At 31.7% G+C, this 19,509-nt stretch overlaps 2 protein-coding genes across 4 annotated transcripts in view; one reads left to right on the top strand and one right to left on the bottom strand.

Annotated features, from left to right (window-relative positions):
* Positions 1-19,509, bottom strand: part of LOC126843177 (serine/threonine-protein kinase S6KL) — a 65,400-nt gene that overhangs the window by 44,740 nt on the left and 1,151 nt on the right. For 2 of the 3 annotated variants that reach the window (XM_050580541.1, XM_050580542.1), the window contains exons 4-7: positions 19,162-19,285; positions 18,260-18,367; positions 17,943-18,101; positions 17,710-17,798 (exon numbers count right to left, since the gene is read on the bottom strand). In XM_050580541.1, coding sequence (XP_050436498.1) covers positions 17,710-17,798; positions 17,943-18,101; positions 18,260-18,367; positions 19,162-19,285 — 480 coding nt within the window. Of the gene's footprint in view, positions 1-17,423; positions 17,532-17,709; positions 17,799-17,942; positions 18,102-18,259; positions 18,368-19,161; positions 19,286-19,509 lie in introns of those variants that run through there. The other variant, XM_050580543.1, reaches the window with a different exon arrangement.
* On the top strand, positions 9,359-12,905 carry LOC126843175 (fibrous sheath CABYR-binding protein-like). The gene is made up of 2 exons (XM_050580538.1): positions 9,359-9,584; positions 11,519-12,905. Exon 2 carries the CDS (start codon positions 11,520-11,522, stop codon positions 12,750-12,752), a length of 1,233 nt encoding a protein of 410 aa, XP_050436495.1. The 5' UTR covers positions 9,359-9,584; position 11,519; the 3' UTR covers positions 12,753-12,905.

Here is a 19,509-nt window from a genome sequence, read left to right as displayed (position 1 = left end):
AATATTCTTATTGAAATAAAAATTTCCTTTAACCTATAATGATTGTTTAGTTCACACAACATACCTTCTATTCTTATCACTTTATTCTACTCATCACATATTTTTTCCTAAGATTTTAAGTTTTTCAATTAGCTGTTTACAATTATTATCATATCTACTACATACTCTCTATGCAAAAGGTCACCACAATGACATTCTTGACGAATGCCTCTTTTAAATTATTTCTTAATTCAACCACCAATTTAATTTATATTTTTTTCAAAGCTATGAAATGTAAACGAAGTAACTCGCAATATTTCCTAGTACCAAAACATATTTTATCGTCGGGTGGCCATAATTTTAATTTACCTGGAATTTACATATCTACACGTTAACACTTACTACTAAAACAAATAATGGTAATATTTTCCAAGTAGTTGTGTAAATTAAAAGTAATATGTTTATCGATTTCTATGTTCGTTACTATTACCTATAATAAAAATAATTATGTTTCGTATAATCAAAATACCTACCCCGAAGAATTTTTGGTCTACATATTAAGTATGCGGTTTGAAATTTTAATTTATGTAAAATACCAGTTATATAAGTTATAGCGCGAGAAGTCGATAAATTATCAGCATAAATATTTCACGTAAGGGTTTAGTTAACTGTTGTGTTTATACAACTCGATACTTGATAGGTACTAAGAATCCATACAATTATTTTACTTTCAAAGTACGCACTTACAATTTATGAACAAGAAAAATTAAATTAGTTAATCGGACAATAAATTATTATTTAGTAGAATTTTTAACAGTTATTATGCCAAGCCAAACAGTTGAACGTTTTACAGATTTGACCGTACATAAAAATGCAGATTTTATCTAGAGCTTATTATCGTATTATAACTATTCATCTTTATGTACACATAATATTACTTAACGGCGCGCAATAAACACATTGATAAAAACGTATTCCCTCCATTGAGTATAGGTAGAAAAGCCATCAATTCTAGACCTTTAAACGTGAGGACAAGTGCGCTCATCAATTGAACATATAATATATTTTAATCAATGCGATAAAAATAAGTAATGCACCATAAAAGATTTTTCTTGCAAGATTTATTTGAATATTATAAGATTCTAATCGAATAGACAAACTTAATCGTAAATCCGAGACCATATTATAATTGTAATTCTAAACGATTATAATACTAAAAACACTGTTCTCGGTATACCCTCATTTGTGTGCATATTATATTTAAATGACGCTCCGGCGGCTAAAAATAGATTCGATTCTCCACTGATCATTATGCAAAGATCCCGTTAAGTTTTTAATTTTTGGTTTTTATACTTATTTTGACCTTTTGGGCGAATTTACGACACCCGACAAAACCAGTTTTGATCGCAAGACACGAGCACCACCGCCAACGGCAACGTTTAACAAGATACTTTTATGCACATACTATTACATTCTTCTATTTATGTATACATGATATACATACAATAACCATTAAAAGTTGTACGATTCGTTAATTTTGAAAAGAAAACATTGTACAATAAAGAAATGTCGACTCACATAATTGTAAATTATATTATACAAAGAAAAAAAAATAAATAATTTGCTCATCGAGTTTTTTTTAGTGGTATAAGAAATAATTATTAGGTATAATGTTATATTAACGAAATCTCATTAAAATAAATATAAAAAAATAAATATTGAGTTGTATGGGACAAGATCATACAATTTTCGAAAACATTAAAATCGGTCGAAGAAAGTTTTAACCAATAACGCCTAGTCTGAAAAGAAATCGAAAAAAGTTACTCGCCCGTCCTATATAACCTACCCGTGTATTATGCCATCGATATCACATGGTTAGTGTTTATTAAAAATTGAATATAAAAAAAAATAACATATCATGCAATTTTGAAAACTCTGTACATGCCACTACGCGCGCGTGTGTATTTCAAACAGAGAGATAATAAAATAATTATAGCATACAGGTACACACGGCGTTTCTGCGGATCATAAGGTTTGTTAATACATTTTGCAGTGAAAAGAACACCGCGGTAACGGCTCAATAGCAGCGCCGTTGTCACTGTCTACAAGAGGCAAGCATAGTATAGTCTAAATAATAAAAACGATGATAATAGTAACACAATATCATCGACGCGACAAAAACAAATAATAATTAACACAATGCAATATCTCCGTTATGAAAATGAATCAATGAAATCTCTACACACACCGGCAAGAACAACAGAGAGCGTGTGGCTGCGGTGGTTTCACTGTGTATGATATTTTGAGTACACAACGTTATAATATTGTATTAGTCATCCATTGACTATACTCGTGTATAGGGTGGTCTACCTTCTTGTTTACAATAATTATTACTATCGATACCGAAGTAGTCCGTTGGGTCTATGACGTACACACCCACGTTTCGATAATATATTATATCCTATCGGTGAAGAGGTCCGCAAAGAAATTACACGGTTGCTGCAAGATCGTCAGTCGCGTACTATGCTTCACTGTAGTACACCTTCTATTCTCTCTCTACATAATATGCAATACTTATATGTACACGTGTGCGTACTTCTTGTAAAGGCGAGCACTTTTGTTTTACAAAGCGACACGTATTAAACCTGAATTATTGCTGTTGGAATGCCAGGCGGAGACCGTCGTTGGCCGTACGCAAAAGATAATGAAAAGAGCAGTTTGCTTACAGCACAAAAAGGGTTAACGAAAATAATGGTCGGTCGAGATGTCCGGCACAGATTGGCGAGGGCACGTCGTCGTTTGAAAGAAGAAAAAAAACAACATTAAATAAAACAACAACACACCCACTTTACCCGCGTACCTAACTAACGTAGTATGGAGGATTTTGAAAACCGCTTCGATGGGACACGGAGATAAGAGTGGAGATTTTTAATGGCCGGTCATAAATTGGATGTTTTGAATTAATAATATTATTATACTCGCAGCGCGATTACGCGCCAGCCTTACTGTTTGTTTGACCACCCGTAGAAAAATTAATCACTAAAAAGCAACAAAAAAAAAAAAAACAAAGTTGTAATAAACTAAAAAACTAAAAGGATAATTTTACAAAACTAGAACATGTGATGGGCGTATTAACTTTACTTAACGGTAGGAACAGATGACTGCAATCCTTCTTGTGAATTTTTCGTTATATTAGGTCGCTGTACATACAAACAAACCATATACAGAAAGCTCCTTTAAACAAAATAATAATACATAAAACAAACCTTCGATAGCGGATAACACTTAAGTTTTAAATTCAGGACCCCTAAGTTAGGTTAGGTCTAATGAAACTACTCTGAAACTTGAACTAAATAAGTGACTAAAAAATTGTTAACTATAACCAATACATATTGTACATAAATAATGTGAATATAGCTGATGAAAACACCAAGTCTTGGTACCGATCGCCTAAAATGTATTTAATTAAAAATAATTTTAGTTACATATTTAACTAGAATTGATGTCTAAGCAAGAACCACACCAAAAACCATAAAATAAAATAATTAACCAACCGACATGGATAATTGATAAAGACTGATGTTTTTAAAGTGGGTTTATTAACCGGTATCTATATTTAATTATAAAATAAATTATATTTTGTAGATTAAATTGTACGAAATTTCAATTAGAATTTAATATTAACTCTAACCAGTAACAACAAGCGTTTGGAATTAAAAAAAAAGAAAAGTATAATGATAATAAATAATAATAAACGTATTATTATTATTATACAATACGGAAATATTTCTTGATATTTTTTTTTTTATGATAATGTAAATTTATGTTATCCAAGTACAATTATGTAAAATATGTGGCGCTTAATTAATTTTTATCCTTTTTTTTTTACTTCTGGTTAAATTCATTGAGTAATAAATGTAGTAATTGATTTTTTGTGAATTATAACAATTCCACAAAGTTCATCTGCAAACAAGAAGTCTCTCATTGGCTAGTATTGACGACACAAAGGATGCAAAACACGAGGAAGGAGCGCAGGGCTGAGAAAACGATTTTGAAAGAGAGCAATGCCCTTTCGGTCGTTAATACAATAATGCCGTGAAACGTTCCACAGGGACGAATTATTGTAAGGACAACAATGGCATTTCTGTTTTGGCATACAACGAAAGTCAAGTAAATTGCAAACATTACAAATAGCTATAACGAAAAGTGTCAAGGATAAAATTCTACCAGATTGTACGACACTCTGACCCGACGAGAGCACATTAAAACAAGCATATTCCACGGTTCAAACGTTATAAAAAAAAAAAACTTTTTTTTAATGTACAACAACCCGTTTTTTTTTTTTTTACCAAACGAGTTTCAATGGACTAATTTCACGGATTTTCTGGGGCTTGATCACACGACAGAATCATAATTAATATACAATTTATTCATACGCTATGCAATCAGGCCGTGCTGGATTTGTATATTTTTGCAAAATTGACATCTCGGCTAGATGACGGCTGACGGTTTCCGGTTTTACTGCGTTCTTGTAATATTTTTGGTTTTGCTTAAGCGTGACCCGCCGACTGTTCCCAGAGAGAGAGCGAGCAATCGAAGGGGCATATTATCGGTTAGAACGTGGCACACTAGCTGTAGTGCAATTTCGGACCGAGGACGATGTAAAGGGACGGAGACCATAAATTATCCAAGGGGCAAATACCGAAAATCAATAATTGAAAAGTACCGACTTCGGGCCATGATATTATTATAAACAGCGACGTTATCCGATGCCCGTGTACCCTCCCTTAAGCAAGAATCAAACCAAAAAATCGGCACCGTATCAATACAATAACATTATATTATATTGTTATGTACCGTATAGGCCCACATAACAGTATTATGTACAAACTCCTTTCTGTACTAAACCGAAGTCTTGATTTCACTCAGTCGTTCTTCCGCCGATAATCTTCTACACAAAATAATTAACACGCAATTTATTGTATACTTTAATAAAGAATCGCCGAGTTTTAATGGTTATTAATGTTGAAAGCTCAAACGAAATTTGTTTGAAAAAAAAAATATATTATAATACTATGTCAACAACAAGTTAACTTGTTACAATTAGAAGTATGCATGCCCCGAGGACCGATTTAGGATTTCGAAAGACAAAAACATTAAGACAACGTCTTTATACGATCATGTTTTAAAACATTTATATTATGCGTTTATTTATTAATTACAACAAAGTAGTCAAACAAAAGAAAATCCCAAATTAAAATTGTACGGCTAACTATTGGCGATAAACGATTCAAGTTCGTTACAGTTCGATTTACTAGAACTTGCCTCAGAATCATTCAGAACATTTTTTTATTTTAACATTGAAATAAACATGGATAGTATCGGGTTTTTCTGTGTGGAAAATATATAGGACTTAATGAAAAAGTTCTTTGGCTAATACCGGATTTCTAATATAATACATTTGTTATCTTTAATTATAAATTGTGCGACCCAAACACTTAGAATAATACAATGTGAGACACATACAAAAATTCATGTGCTAAAAATTAGTTTATTATATTGACACGCAAAAGTTGTACTTAATTTTTTTTTTAATACATTTTATTTAACAGCACGCGACGGCCACAGGTCCCACGGGAAATTTGGATGATATTATTATATCAGCTATTACGTGTCATATACACTAATGTTAATGAAACAATGCATGTCGATATGAACGCGTTGGGTCTGAACTAGGTCATATTATTTTACTTATTTTAACTTATTTTTTTCTTTTCAGTGTCTTTTGTGCGCTATAATCCAACACATATATATGCACTACAGCAGTAGTCGTTAAGCAGTCAATAACTCAGCCCAATCCGAGAAGGTTAAAACGTACCTATCCGCGTGCAATGACAACATTAAAAGCAAGCACATTCAAATTGGTCGAATGTCGTCAACGCTGGGATGAAGTAGAACATTTTGAAGAAATCCATTGATACCAACAGAGAGTACAACGACTAACAACGATTACAATAAATGGTGTGCCGCCGAGACCGAACCTAAGAAAAAAAGAGACTTGAAACAACACCAACCAATGAGAATATAACAATATGATTTTTCATTATGTTTAAAACCAATGTAAAACACGTTGGGATTAATAGGTGTATCGAATAAATATACCTCGTTTACAGACTGCTATTTATTTTTTGCCAGACAAAGAAAAACTAACCCCCCCCCCCTATTCGTCAATTATTTATGTATCTTATACTAGAATTTATATTTTACTGTTTACAGAAAATGTAAATAAGTACTTTCAAAACATTAAATTGTTGTGGTCGTTAAAAAAAGAGCGTTAACAAATTCGAATATCTTAACTTTCAATTACACGCGGATTACTATACCTGTTTGTAATAAAAATAAATAATAATAAATTTATACTTTGCTATTTTCTTATCCAGTATGCAAGAGTTATAAAATTTACAAAACCGTATTGTTTTCCTTTGCGTAGATCCAAGATCATTTTCAATAAATATTTTATAAAAAAATATATTATGATAAAACTACTAATTCCATAACGGCCTTAGTAAAAACAATATCAAAATCGAATGGTTTTCCTTGCTATTATAATATAGTGTCTGTGTCACGATAAAAGTATACAAGTGCAATCGGATATCCATGCGAAGGTATTTCATTGTTTTTTTTTTTGTATTTATTCTATTAAAATAGAAATTCCCTAAGACCGTGTAAAATAACCGGTAAACCGTATTGAATTACGGAATGTAAAAAATGTATATTCGTTTATCGACAAGTATTATTAGTACCTATAGGGGTATACGCAGGTACGCCACGACCGGTGATAGCCATCAACAAAATTATATATATATATATATATATATATATATATACATATAATACACAAACGTATAATTTTTTTTATATGTAAAAAGCGACAAACGTTTAAAATTACATTTGCCGCTGATCGACAGGGTGTGTTTAAAGTGAGAAATATATGGAATTTCAAAAGAAATTTGGTCTTAACGTTTGACAAGTGACACGAGTAAGCCATACTTACTATTATGACTTTATTGGACACGAGGCGGCGCCCGTTAAAATTCCATGTTCTACCCCGACAAACGGAAAATATGTCAATAATGTGTACCGGTTGGTCAATATAGCGCCCATGAACTTTTACCGAGGTCGATTGCGAAACGTACAAGACGTTTTTTTAACGTTGAACAAACAACAAAAACCAAAAAGAAAATTATGCTGGACTCGGATCGATAGCGATATTTGTGTAACGCCGGCAATGCAGTTATAGATTAGGTCAAGTCTTCATAACGTTACTAACACGAATAATAAGTTTAAAGAAAATGTATGTACTAGGATTGAACTTCAAGAGTAATTGTTTTTATTATTATTATATGCGTAAAAAGTTTCGGCTTTTTCGACTTTATCTTTACACCAACACTGCCGTCCAACTTATTTCCAGACGGCCAAAGGCGGAACAACATAAATAGGGATAACATGTCCGTACCAATCCCAATACTAGATTAGCCTAAACGTTGTTGAAAAACGATAATAATGCGAACAGCGAACATAATCCCAAACGCTCTTATGGGCAAAACTATATTATGTTTTTCAGCTCCAACACATACGACCAAGCGCTACATTTAATGACCGACAATAATTTCTGAAACATCTAAAACAATTTTACATTAATGATACAACAAGACCACTAACAACAGATGTTGCTTTCCGAGCTTATTATAGTGTAAATTCCTGAGATAATTGTGCGCCATTACCACGACTACAGTGCGTTTAACAGGAATTGCGTTAAAAAAGCGTACACATTTTACACAGCAATCGTCGTCAAAAGGCTTAGGAAATTAAAACGCATAAACTCTAGAACGTTCGACGGCTCTCCGTACAGGCAAAAAGAACAATCGTTGGAAAACAACAATGCAGCCGGCACCTGTTGTATACATTTACGACACATAACAATAATTATTATTATATTATTAGAACGTTTTGGGTCTGCGTATAATGTGGCATTTTGCGGACGGCCGACAATAATATAATGGCAACGATAATGATGATCATGATGATTATAATATAGGAAGACACCAACAATAACCCGTTAATGAGAGGGGATTTGACGATTTACCGGATGGGTTCCGTCGACATATAGGCTGTCTACAATACGTAGATGCAACAATATAGCACGATTGTCGACCGACAACAACGAAAAACAGTCAAAAGCAGTTGCAGAACAAAACCGTGTGGGGAAAATCACAAAATCCCACAATGAGTCGACCCAAAGTTATAAACCGATAAAATCACTGTTTTTATTAAATCCGCTCTTTGGTTAAAACTTTTGTGTGGGGATTGTTATGTAATATTATTCACGAACTTTCACCAAGAACACAGCCCTAAAGATAGGAGATGCAAGGCTAACTAAAAGTTGGAGATAAAGTCTAAATGTAAAATATATGGGCAAATATATATATATACGATATAATAATATTATAGTAAGTATGGTTCATCAAGTTAATATGAAATATGTTATAATATCAAGTTAAATGAAGATAAGAGCCTTTATTTTTAATAATATTAATTTATAATATAAAGTTAATATATTTAAGCTTCGATGGGAAGCTAAGATAAGTTATTGATTTTACAAGAATATGAGTATTATGTGTCTGTATGCACGGAAAAGTATTTTAAATTAACCAAACAAATAAAAACAATTATTTGCAAATGCAACAGTTATTATAACTCAAAATCGTTTTTTTTTTTAAATTAAAGTGTAAACAGTAAAATTAAATACCTTTTTGTTAAAAATACATATAAATCGAATATTATTTGAAACCGTAAATACAAATGTATTTCAAAAACAAATTGATTTGATACAGTAATAACAAAAAAAGTATTCGACGCGTTCATAAAAAATGTATTTCAATTAAGTCAATATTATTCAAACGACTATTTATTTTGTGTTCGATTAAAAAAAGCGCCCAGATTTGATTGCAGCGCACACATTAGTTTTCAAACATTGCGAACCAATTCATTAAATCAAGGGGGGGAAATCGACATTATTTTTTTTTTTTTTTACGAAACTAATAAATAGTAAGCTGAGTAATCTTAATAAAAAAAAACTTGGACGACGTTAAAAATAATATCGGGCAGCTAACAGCAGTATATAATAATATTTTTTTATTGTTAATACAATTAATTGGATTGGCTTGCGATCCGACCGGCGGCCGCTTGGACGAGCCGGACGGGAGGCGGCGCCGGCCGTCGAGTAGTGGCAACAGTGCGTGTGCAAGCGAGTGAGGCTGTCGGGGGTGCGTGAGTACCGCGCGCGCCTAGCCGGCACCACTTATAAAGAGGTTGCCCGACGTGTGCGCAGCCTTACACAAGTACCACGCGCAAACCTGGTCACAAGTTTTTTTTGCCGACTCCGTCCCAGAACGGCATAATACACACAAGTCAGTGAGTGGCGATACACCGCGATAAATACGATCATTTTTTTGTACGGTTTACAAAAAAATTAAAAAATACAATCCGGCGCGTGTTGATATTTTTATTACACCAAACGAAGATTTCGACGCAAACTTAGTCAGGTAAAAAAAATAATATTCATGTTTATACATGACCTTATACGTTTTTTTTAAATATTTAATCCTATAGTCGCAAAAGTATAACAGTATACGAGAAACACGGAAATCTAAATATTGTTTTTATTTATTATTAATCTAAGAACAAGAGTAATACGTGTTACTTACTTTTAAATATGTTTTTTTTTTTTGTAAATTAATTGAAGAGTTCGAACTCGTTGGCTAAGCGAATATAAAAAAAAAGCTTACGGTTCATTTTTTGTTCTTAAATTATAACTTTTGTTAATTCTTAAACAGTAAAAATGTATTTGAGAATTCAAGCCAGGTTTTCAAACGTTCATATTTTGTACTTGTACTTTTAAAAAAAAAACATAATTTTCAACTAAGTATCGAGGAGAATTATTTTAATAAAACATAAAATACAATACGCATGTAAAATTGAGCACATTTAATTGGGATAACACCGAGTGCATATTCTTCGTGTATTTAATCATATATAATTTTAAAAATTGTTCAAATTAAAGTACCGATAAAGTTATGTTGTAAGTAATACACAATCTCGCATTTTTAATACCATAAGATCATTTAATTTCCATATTAAAAACCAACGCATGTTTGACGCTTATAACTATACGATAACATAATAACTACAATAATTTAAACGAAAAACGCTCAATTTGCTGATGACATATTTGAAGAAAATAAATGTTGTAACTATAAGTTTTTTTTTAATGGCAGCTATACTGTTTAAGTATTACTATAAACCATACAATTAATTAATAATACTTTTCACAATAATCTCTGTCGTAGTATTTTCATTAATTAAATTATTTGTAATATAATTAGTATATATAGCATAGAAGTATTCTTTTTTTTTTTTTGCTCTAATTTCTTTTAGCTTAATGAAAATTGTACGTGATTAAAGTAATAATTTAATAGACATATTTTAGTTTTTTAATATAAGAATAAAAAAATGTCATTTAATTTAATTTAGAGTTGAACATAATAGTTGGGCGATAACATTTTTTTTTTATAAGTAAATTTATTTATAACAATTATATACATTTGCCTAATATAAAAATAGAAAATTATTCTACAATTAAGTTAGGCTATACGCAATGGAAAACAATACTACAAGTTTGAAAACTAACTCATGGTTACTTGAAAATTAGCTTAAAATAACTATAAAAATACTAAATATGTTGATAATATATTTGTATTTTTTGATATCTACTTTGTGCTTTATTTGTAAATATTTATTTAGACATTATTCATTATATTATGTTCGTGCTGTTTTTGTTGAAAAGTATCATCAACTACTATAACTAAAATTACCACGTTTAAAAATAAAGTTCTCTTCAATTTATATTAAAAACAATAAAATTTAAATAAAACAACCTCAACCCAATTCCTGTAATTAAAGAACTAACTACGCCTTTTTAATTAAGTTCAAAAACCTTAATAATTTTCTGTTTTTTTATTAGTTTACTATTCCAGTGCCACACGCTTTTGTTGTAATTATCCAATTAATTATCATGGAAGTCCTCTGGTACATGAAAAGTAAATAAATAAAACGAAGGATAATTTACGGATCATAAATAATACATAAACAACCTAGAGTACGCGTTATCTCTGTTAGATCTTTTTAAAATATTTTTATATTTTTCGCTATTGATCATAATTTTATAACTGGACATAAAAAATCTAACAACAATTATTACCCAATTGCACAAATAATAATTAACGATTGGTTAATTATTGTTTATTAGACAGTAATAGGGAATTTGTAATACATAACACGAGATGGGTAAATTATTAAACTTTGTGTATTGAATTTTGGATAGCTATATTGCATGTATGTATGTGTTCTAATATCAATAGTTTCACTATGCGTATTTTACTTAGCTGGTTAAATTGTTTTTGTTTCATTTGACTTTCAGAATGAAAACTGTGATATTGTCATTATGCTTGTTCGGAGCGCTCTTTTGGAGCACTCAATCCATGCCTGTCGGCGAGGTTGCTCCTGTCGCACCTGCCGTGCCATCCGAAACCGTCGTTGAATCCCAAAAGCCAGTACCGTCGGCACCAAAGTCGGAAAACGTAGCCGAGGTTCCGGCCAGCGACGCTAAGCCCGCTGCCGAGGCCAAGCCCGCGACCGAAGCCAAGGCCGAGAGCGCGCCGAAACCCGCTAGCGAAGAGAAGCCGGCCCCAGTGGCGGCAGCAGCCACCGAGCCGAAACCGGAAACCGATGCCAAAGCCGCGTCAGAGTCGAAACCGGCAAACGAAGCCGCCGCACCGACTCCGGTCGCCGCAGAAAGCGCCAAGTCCGAAAAAATCGTCGCACCCGAAAGCGAACCGATCAAGCCGAGCACGTCCGACGCTAAATCAGAAATTGCTCCTGCATCCGAGACGAAACCCGAAGAAGCCAAACCATCCACTGAGACCAAGGCCGAACAACCAGCCGACAACAAGCCCGCCGCCAGCAGCGAAGTCCCGGTAGCTTTACCACTCAACCCGACCGAAGCTAAGGACACCAAAACCGCCGAAAAACCCGAACAAGCTTCTGCTGCAATCTTGGCCGACCCTGTCCCAGCTGCCGCCACTGCTCCAGTTCCCGCAGTCGCCGAAGAACCCAAACCTTCCGAAAGCGTCCCGTTGTCCGACGCCAAGGCCCTCGAACATAACGCCGCACCAGTTGAACCAGAATCGGCTAAACCCGTAGAAGACGCCGTCCCGGCCGCCAGCGAAGTGTCCGAAGCCAAAGTACCAAGCCCAGCAGTGCCGGCCGCCGACGCACCCGCAGCCGCTTCATCAGAAGTCGAAAAAATCGCCCAACCCGCCAAGGAATCCAGCCCGGCTGCCGTAGAACCGGAAAACAAGCCAGTTGAAAACAGCCCGAAATCCGAAGCCGTGCAAGCCGCCGAGAAACCCAAGGAAGAGGCAAAACCCGCCGAAGAGTCTAAGCCCGCTGAACAACCCAAATCCGAAGTGCAACCGGAAGCCGCCAAGGCAAAGGAACAGAAACCGGCAACGGAAGAGAAGAAACCCGAATCGGCCGCCAGTGATGACAAGAAGGAACACTCCGTGATCAAGCGGGACGCGCTCAAGGAAAAGAAATCCACCGAACCGGTCAAGAAGGACGAAAAGAAACAAAAACAAAAGAAAGCTAACTAAGTAATCAAAATGACAAGACTGAATAGCAACATGAAAACGAATCATCCACCAAACGGTCAAGCGAATACGTCAAAAACAAAAACTACATTTGACATCATAAATTTTTTTAAAAACTAAACAGTTCACAAACATAACGGTTGGGCCACATCGAAAGAATAACGACAAAACAATTTACTTAGTTTATTACGATTAGGATTAATTTGATAAAAAAAAACTCATACATTTTTATCTTTCTTTTTTTATAGTTCATATACAAATAATTCTTTATATGGATTATTGTAGTGAAATCATCAACTAGGCATTGCTATTTATTCAGTCATTTTTTTCTGTGTGATATCATATTAATATATTATTTTAAATAGTATATTATAAACATATAAATATAGGCTACCCTATTTATAATAATTTATATGAACAAAAACATGAATACTATGCTAGTTTTTAAGTGTGTCTACTTAGCTTTAGGTTGTTAAATAATAATATACATATATATATATATAATTTATATATATATATATTATGACTATTTACATATATTATATTATGTACCTAATTTATTTGATATTGACAAAACTGTCGTCGTTCGCGAACAATAGTATATTATTATACATAAAATAATATAAAATATTATTTATTATACGGTTTCTTAAAATTGTCTACAACTTTGTTTATTATTTATGTTTTGTATTGTTTCACAATAATTCTCCTTAAATTGCTAGTCTTCTGGAGTTGTCTACGCGGATACTGTATGGACGGATAACTGTATTGTAAACCGCGCTATAATTCGATATTTAAAATAATAATATGAATGAAATATACTACGACTATGAGAAGGCGTTTTGAATAGGCAATTTAGGTACATTCGTGTCGGCGAGAAAATTAATTGCCCGAACTGAATAAATTTGTATTATGTAGAAAAAATGTCATTTAGGGCGTGGTTAGAGATAGCAAAAATCGTATCTACCGCCGTCGTCGCACGGCTGACGTTAATAAATTGTTTTTTATTGTTGTGTCGGTTCCACATAGATATTTAGATAACCGTCGTCGTACACACAAAAACCGTAAAGTTATTCGAATCTATTAACGACCTAGGACGGAGAAAAAAAAAATAATAACCGACACTATTGAATTTCACTCTGTACCTCTGCAACGGTAAATTTTAATAATGATGTCTTATATGCTCAGGCCTCATAAAAAAAAATAACGTTTTATCAATATGCACAAGGTTATTACAACAACGAACAGGTGTTAGTTATTACGTTTATCCTATACCAATAAAATGTTTAAAAATCAATATATAATTTTTTAAGTGGAATTTTTACCAAGACAGATCGTTTGAGTTATTAGCTTCGATAGCATAGCATAGAAGGTATTATTTTTAATTTGACAATCTCACTGTTTTACTATTTAACATAAGCCCGCGAACTTTGTAGGAATAACTCATAAGGTACGTGTGACAGAACATAAGCAATTTTCTAGATTATCATAAAAAAAAAAAAAATGAAAGACTAGCAAAAGGATATGAGTACAAGGTATAATCAGTTTTGAAAGGATTCTAACGCTTTTTGGCGCCGTTCAAATGATAAAATAAACACACTGTCGGGCAGACAAAAATCGTTATTTTTTTTAGCTTCGACACGAAGCCGAGAGGGCATTAATTTTACAATGGTGTATTTTTTTATTACATATACTTTTACCGTTAGACGTTTTTGCAGTATTGGGAATAATATACATCTATATTACATTATATTATACAGATTTTAATATTAACATAATAAAAGTATAGCAATACGACTATTTAGTACATTTATATATTATATACCGTGTTCGTAGTAGGAGTCATATTGATAAAATTAATAAATTATTTTATTAAGTATTTCGATGTTATATTATATTATTTTATGTATATAGCTGTAAAATGACTGAAAACGGCCGTCGGACCAATATGCCGCCGTCTCTGCGCCGTACTCGGAGGTCAAACGGACCGGTTTTAAAATTGGACTTCAAGTTCAGAACTGGTTATTCACCTCTTGTAGGGTCGCCGCCGCCGTCTCTGTCGCTGTCGCGTTTTCTTCATGGAATTTTGTGCATATGGTTACACACTAACTAATACACACTAAACCATATCCACTACACCATAAGTCTCCTGGGGTTTGCCAACCGCCGAGCGACGCAGCGGGACCGTATTACTCTGTGGTCAATTTTTAACGCTGCTCTTACTGTTTTTTTTTTTTAATTTTGACAACCGATTCCAAATTGAATTCACACAGTCACCGTGACCGACTATAAACAACCACGCCACGCCGTCGACCAAAGCCGTCCAAAAAGTTACGCACGGCAATAGGTTAAGATTTCCGTTGCAAAATTGTTCAAATAGGTATTGTCCACTGTATTTGGCGCAGGCGACAATAAGTCCAACTATGAAAATCAATCCTAATAGAAAATATCCAACATAGTCCAAATTGAGACATTGTCCAACCCTACATAAGTGTATTTAAGCATTGTCAACAATTAAAAAAAAATTATAGCGCAAACAATAAAACTATTTTAAATTTACTTTTTTTTTTTATGGCAGGAGATAGTTTTGGCGATAAAGAATTTCAATGGATCGTAAAGCCGGGAATAAAATTATACATTGAATTTGTTTTTTATCATACAAGGGGAAAAAGGGGGTAAGAACATTTATAAAAACGCACGCGAGGGTCAAAATGACAGAAAAATATACGGCTTGGTAAATAACTTATACACATAAAATATTTCCATTCGGATTATTATAAGCTTTAAACAATAGGTAGGCTTTAAAGAATATTTGAATTGTAACCTTATTCTTACAGTTCGATTCATTCTAAAACTACATACTTGATATGAAGATTGAATTTTAAACAATTATTTTATATTTATATTAAATTATTATAAATGGTAAAATACAAACACAAGAAATTATTATATTTATGCTTCAAGTTAAAAAATATGAAATTTACCTAAATAAAAAAAGAAGATCCTGAAAGTTTAACTCTTTACTTCAATATTAAGGGACGCCGGTGAATTTCTGTTTTTTCGTAAAATACGATTATATAATTTTTTTACCTTGGTTTTTACGATTTTTGTGATGATTAAACAAAAAATTAAATAATAAACAAATAAATCTGGTATTAGATGATTTTTACTCAAATATTTTCAGGTTCGAATGATAGATTATTCAGCTTGGCCTCGGAAAAATGTAACCTCGACATAAATGTAAAAAATTATAAATAAGCCTGAAAAAAAACAAATTAAAAATTAAGACAGTAACAAAAATAATTGTATGTCAGCTTAGATGTATTGCTCAGTGTACATTTTTCATTTTCAACCTTCTTTTTCAATGCTTTTCCACGATACGACTTTTACGATTTATTTGTCTGTTATTAAATTTATTTTTAATCGTCACAAAAACCATATAAATCAAGGTCAAAAATCATTAAAATCAAATATTATTAAAAAAAAACAAAAAAAATGCGCGGGCACCTTTAGTATTGAAACAATTCATTAGATATTTCAGGATCTTTTTTTTTTGAGGTCAACTTTTTATTCTTAAATTTGAAGCAAACCTCAATTATAATTTATAAACTTACAACGTTTCCAGTAATAATAAAAAGAATACAACATATAAAGTTGGAGCATAAACATCAAATTTTAAAATGACCAGTTTATAATTTCTAGATTGGCAATTTATAAAAAATATTTTTTAGGAAACATACTCAACTTGGAAAATATTTTCATTTGGACATTTGTCTTTCATACCATTTATAGTGGGAACTTTTATACCCTGGATCAAATACATATTAATACATTGTAGACATTTATTTACTTATATTTTTCAATTGAACATTTTAGAATGGACATTGGCGCGTACTTGACAATTGCTTTGGAGTTTGGTACATCCACTAATCTCATAATATAACGTAATGGTCCAACAATGGTCGTACATAATTTAGAAATAGATTTAAGATAAGCATTAAATACCTACCTACTAGACAGTAAATGGAAAAAAATATTTTACTTAAGACGGTCAATAGTTCAAAACATCATAACGAAAAACACGTTTTTTTTTTAAAGCCCTTCTAAATATATATTCAATCTTACACACATTTAGTAAAAAATATAATACTACTAGTTGTTTTACTCAAAATATATACACCTGAAGGAAAACCAAATAAACAATACAACTGCTGTGGTGAGACATACCAATCCTTTTTTGTTTAACCAAAACAAAAACGGTAATACTAACAACTTAGAATCAATAATAATATTCTATAAAACACTTTTTTCCAAAACTTCATAATTGTCATTTTGTAGTTAATTTTTATGATTACAAAACATATAAATCAATTGATTATTAACTAAATTGATAACTTGGAAAATTAAAGTGTTTATTCCAATACGTCATTTTTAAAAAAATAACTTCCTATCTCATTGCAGTTGAAGGAATTTATAAAAGATAAATCTTTTTGTTTTGTATTACACCATCATCTGTAGGTTGCTACTGTTAAATTATAAACTAAAATTTACATTTTAATAAAATTACATTATTTCAATTCAAAAATGTCGCTAAATTGAATAATTCTGAGCGGAAAGTAATTTAATGCAAAATATATGTTTCATTTTAAATAATGTATAATATTAATTATACATTATAATTAACAAATTTTAGTTGTGTTTCAATTGTTTTAAATTGTACAGGCTTTCATTTTGCACCGATATTGTTGCATATTTGTAGATTACGTCAATTATTTGTAATATCTGTTGTCAATTTCAGAGAAACATAATTATTTTCAATTTATAAGTTTCTATAAACACACAATCTACTGTGACCAATTTAATTATCAATATTAATGCAGCTACTACTGTATATGCTGCGTTCATTATTACCGAATTGACAAATATATATTAAATGCTTCTTAATGTGTTTAAAATTTACCTGATTAGTAAGCAATTGAAATAACAGCACTCCTGCCGACCACCAATCCACTGAATGATTATAATTTCCCATCTGCAATATTTCTGGAGCTAAATGAAAAATTGAGGAAAATTATGATTTTAATTAAGGCCGAATAGTTGTTATTATTTTTGTATTTTGTTGAAAAAATAATAGTCTAATTGCTTATAGAATACAGGTAATTTTAATACCGATATCTGATAAAACAAACTTACCCATGTACTGAGACGTTCCACAAATAGTATTGGTGCGGCATCCTTGCGGAAGCCATTTTGATAGGCCAAAATCAATCAACTGAAGATGGCCATCATCATCTAACAATATGTTCTCGGGTTTAATATCCCTATATATAACACCAGCGTTATGTAAGAAATCTATGGAGAAAAATATAATAATATATAAGTAGATTAATGACTCTAGACTAGAATAGTGCAATTTTTTTTTCTGATAACTAAATGCTCACAAGCTCAGAGCTAAAACCTAAGCAATTATGTCATGCCCAACAATCATAACCATTGTTCTTTTTTCTTACCTAAAATAGTAACTATTTCCGCAAAATATATTCTACACAGCTCTTCGGGTAAAATCTCATGTTGCAATAGCAACTTCAACAACTCACCACCTCCAACATAATTGCTCACTGCAAATAATAAATAATTATTATAAGTAATATTCGAATTAGAAACATGAAAACTTACATAACAAAAACACTATGTAAATAATATAAAATACAACTTGATAATATAAAACATATTTCTAACGTTGAATATCAAAAACATTTATTTAATGAATATAACTTACAACAAACCAGTAGGAAACCGCATGGATCAAATATAAATAAATTGAAAAAGTAACAGAAATAATATTGAATTATATTTATCTTTTTTTACAAATTTAAGCTTTCAAAATTTGTAAGAAATATTATTAGTTTACCCCGCAAAACAGTTTCAATATTTTTAAATTGTCAATAATTTTACCAACATTTTAAAAACAGTTGTTGTCTGGTTTTTCAATGTTTCAAAAACAGTATTTACAAAATGTTAAAATATTGTAAAAATAAAAGTGAAAATATCTTGACGTTGTTATCAATGTGTCGTAATTACAGAGGAAATCCAGTTTGTAGTTGACTGAATAGTCTAAATAATTTAAAATTTGACTGTCATGCAAGCACGCCAATATTTCAGTTGCCCGTAGACCATTTTTTTGACGGTTTGACCATCTAAACCATTTTAGTGATACATTCCAATAATTTTATTGATTTCCCCTAATGTTTTGATTTTTAATTTAAGTATAAAATAACTAATGTACCGTAGTTACAATAAATGGTACAAACGTTTTACATTTATTTAAAGCATTTCATTAACAATCAGCAAAACATATGAACCAGTAGAGTCTGATGATATACTCTTGTAAATACATATTTATTTTCCTCACCAATAAATAGTTGTTTTCTACTTTGCCAGTAAAATGGACAATTTATGATAAAAGGGTGATGACCGCACATTGATTGAATGTGTACTTCGTCTTTAACTTGCTGTATCCCATTCTCTTCGATAATCTAGAACAAGATGGAAATTAGAAGAGTAATGTTTAAAAATATTAAATATATATGAGAAATATACATAAACATGTTAGACACTTTATGTACATAATTACCAATAACAAGCACAAAAACCAACTAAACTCACAATATGTGTAGATTACTATGACAGGGAAAAATTGTATAAGTTTTTTAAAACTTACTTTACAAATGTATTTATCTAAAGCCACAAACCATTTTTG

This window comes from Adelges cooleyi, unplaced genomic scaffold (genome assembly GCF_023614345.1).
Source record: "Adelges cooleyi isolate 19-005CV unplaced genomic scaffold, UGA_ACOO_1.1 ACOO_flye_CR_arks_rails_tigmint_CR_PRNA_574, whole genome shotgun sequence".
NCBI classification, from domain to species: domain Eukaryota; kingdom Metazoa; phylum Arthropoda; class Insecta; order Hemiptera; family Adelgidae; genus Adelges; species Adelges cooleyi.
This window is presented reverse-complemented; position numbering and strand designations above follow the sequence as displayed.

Excerpts from the sequence above, each read along its gene's own strand:
- LOC126843175 (XM_050580538.1), top strand. The coding sequence starts at position 11,520 with ATGAAAACTGTGATATTGTCATTATGCTTGTTCGGAGCGCTCTTTTGG.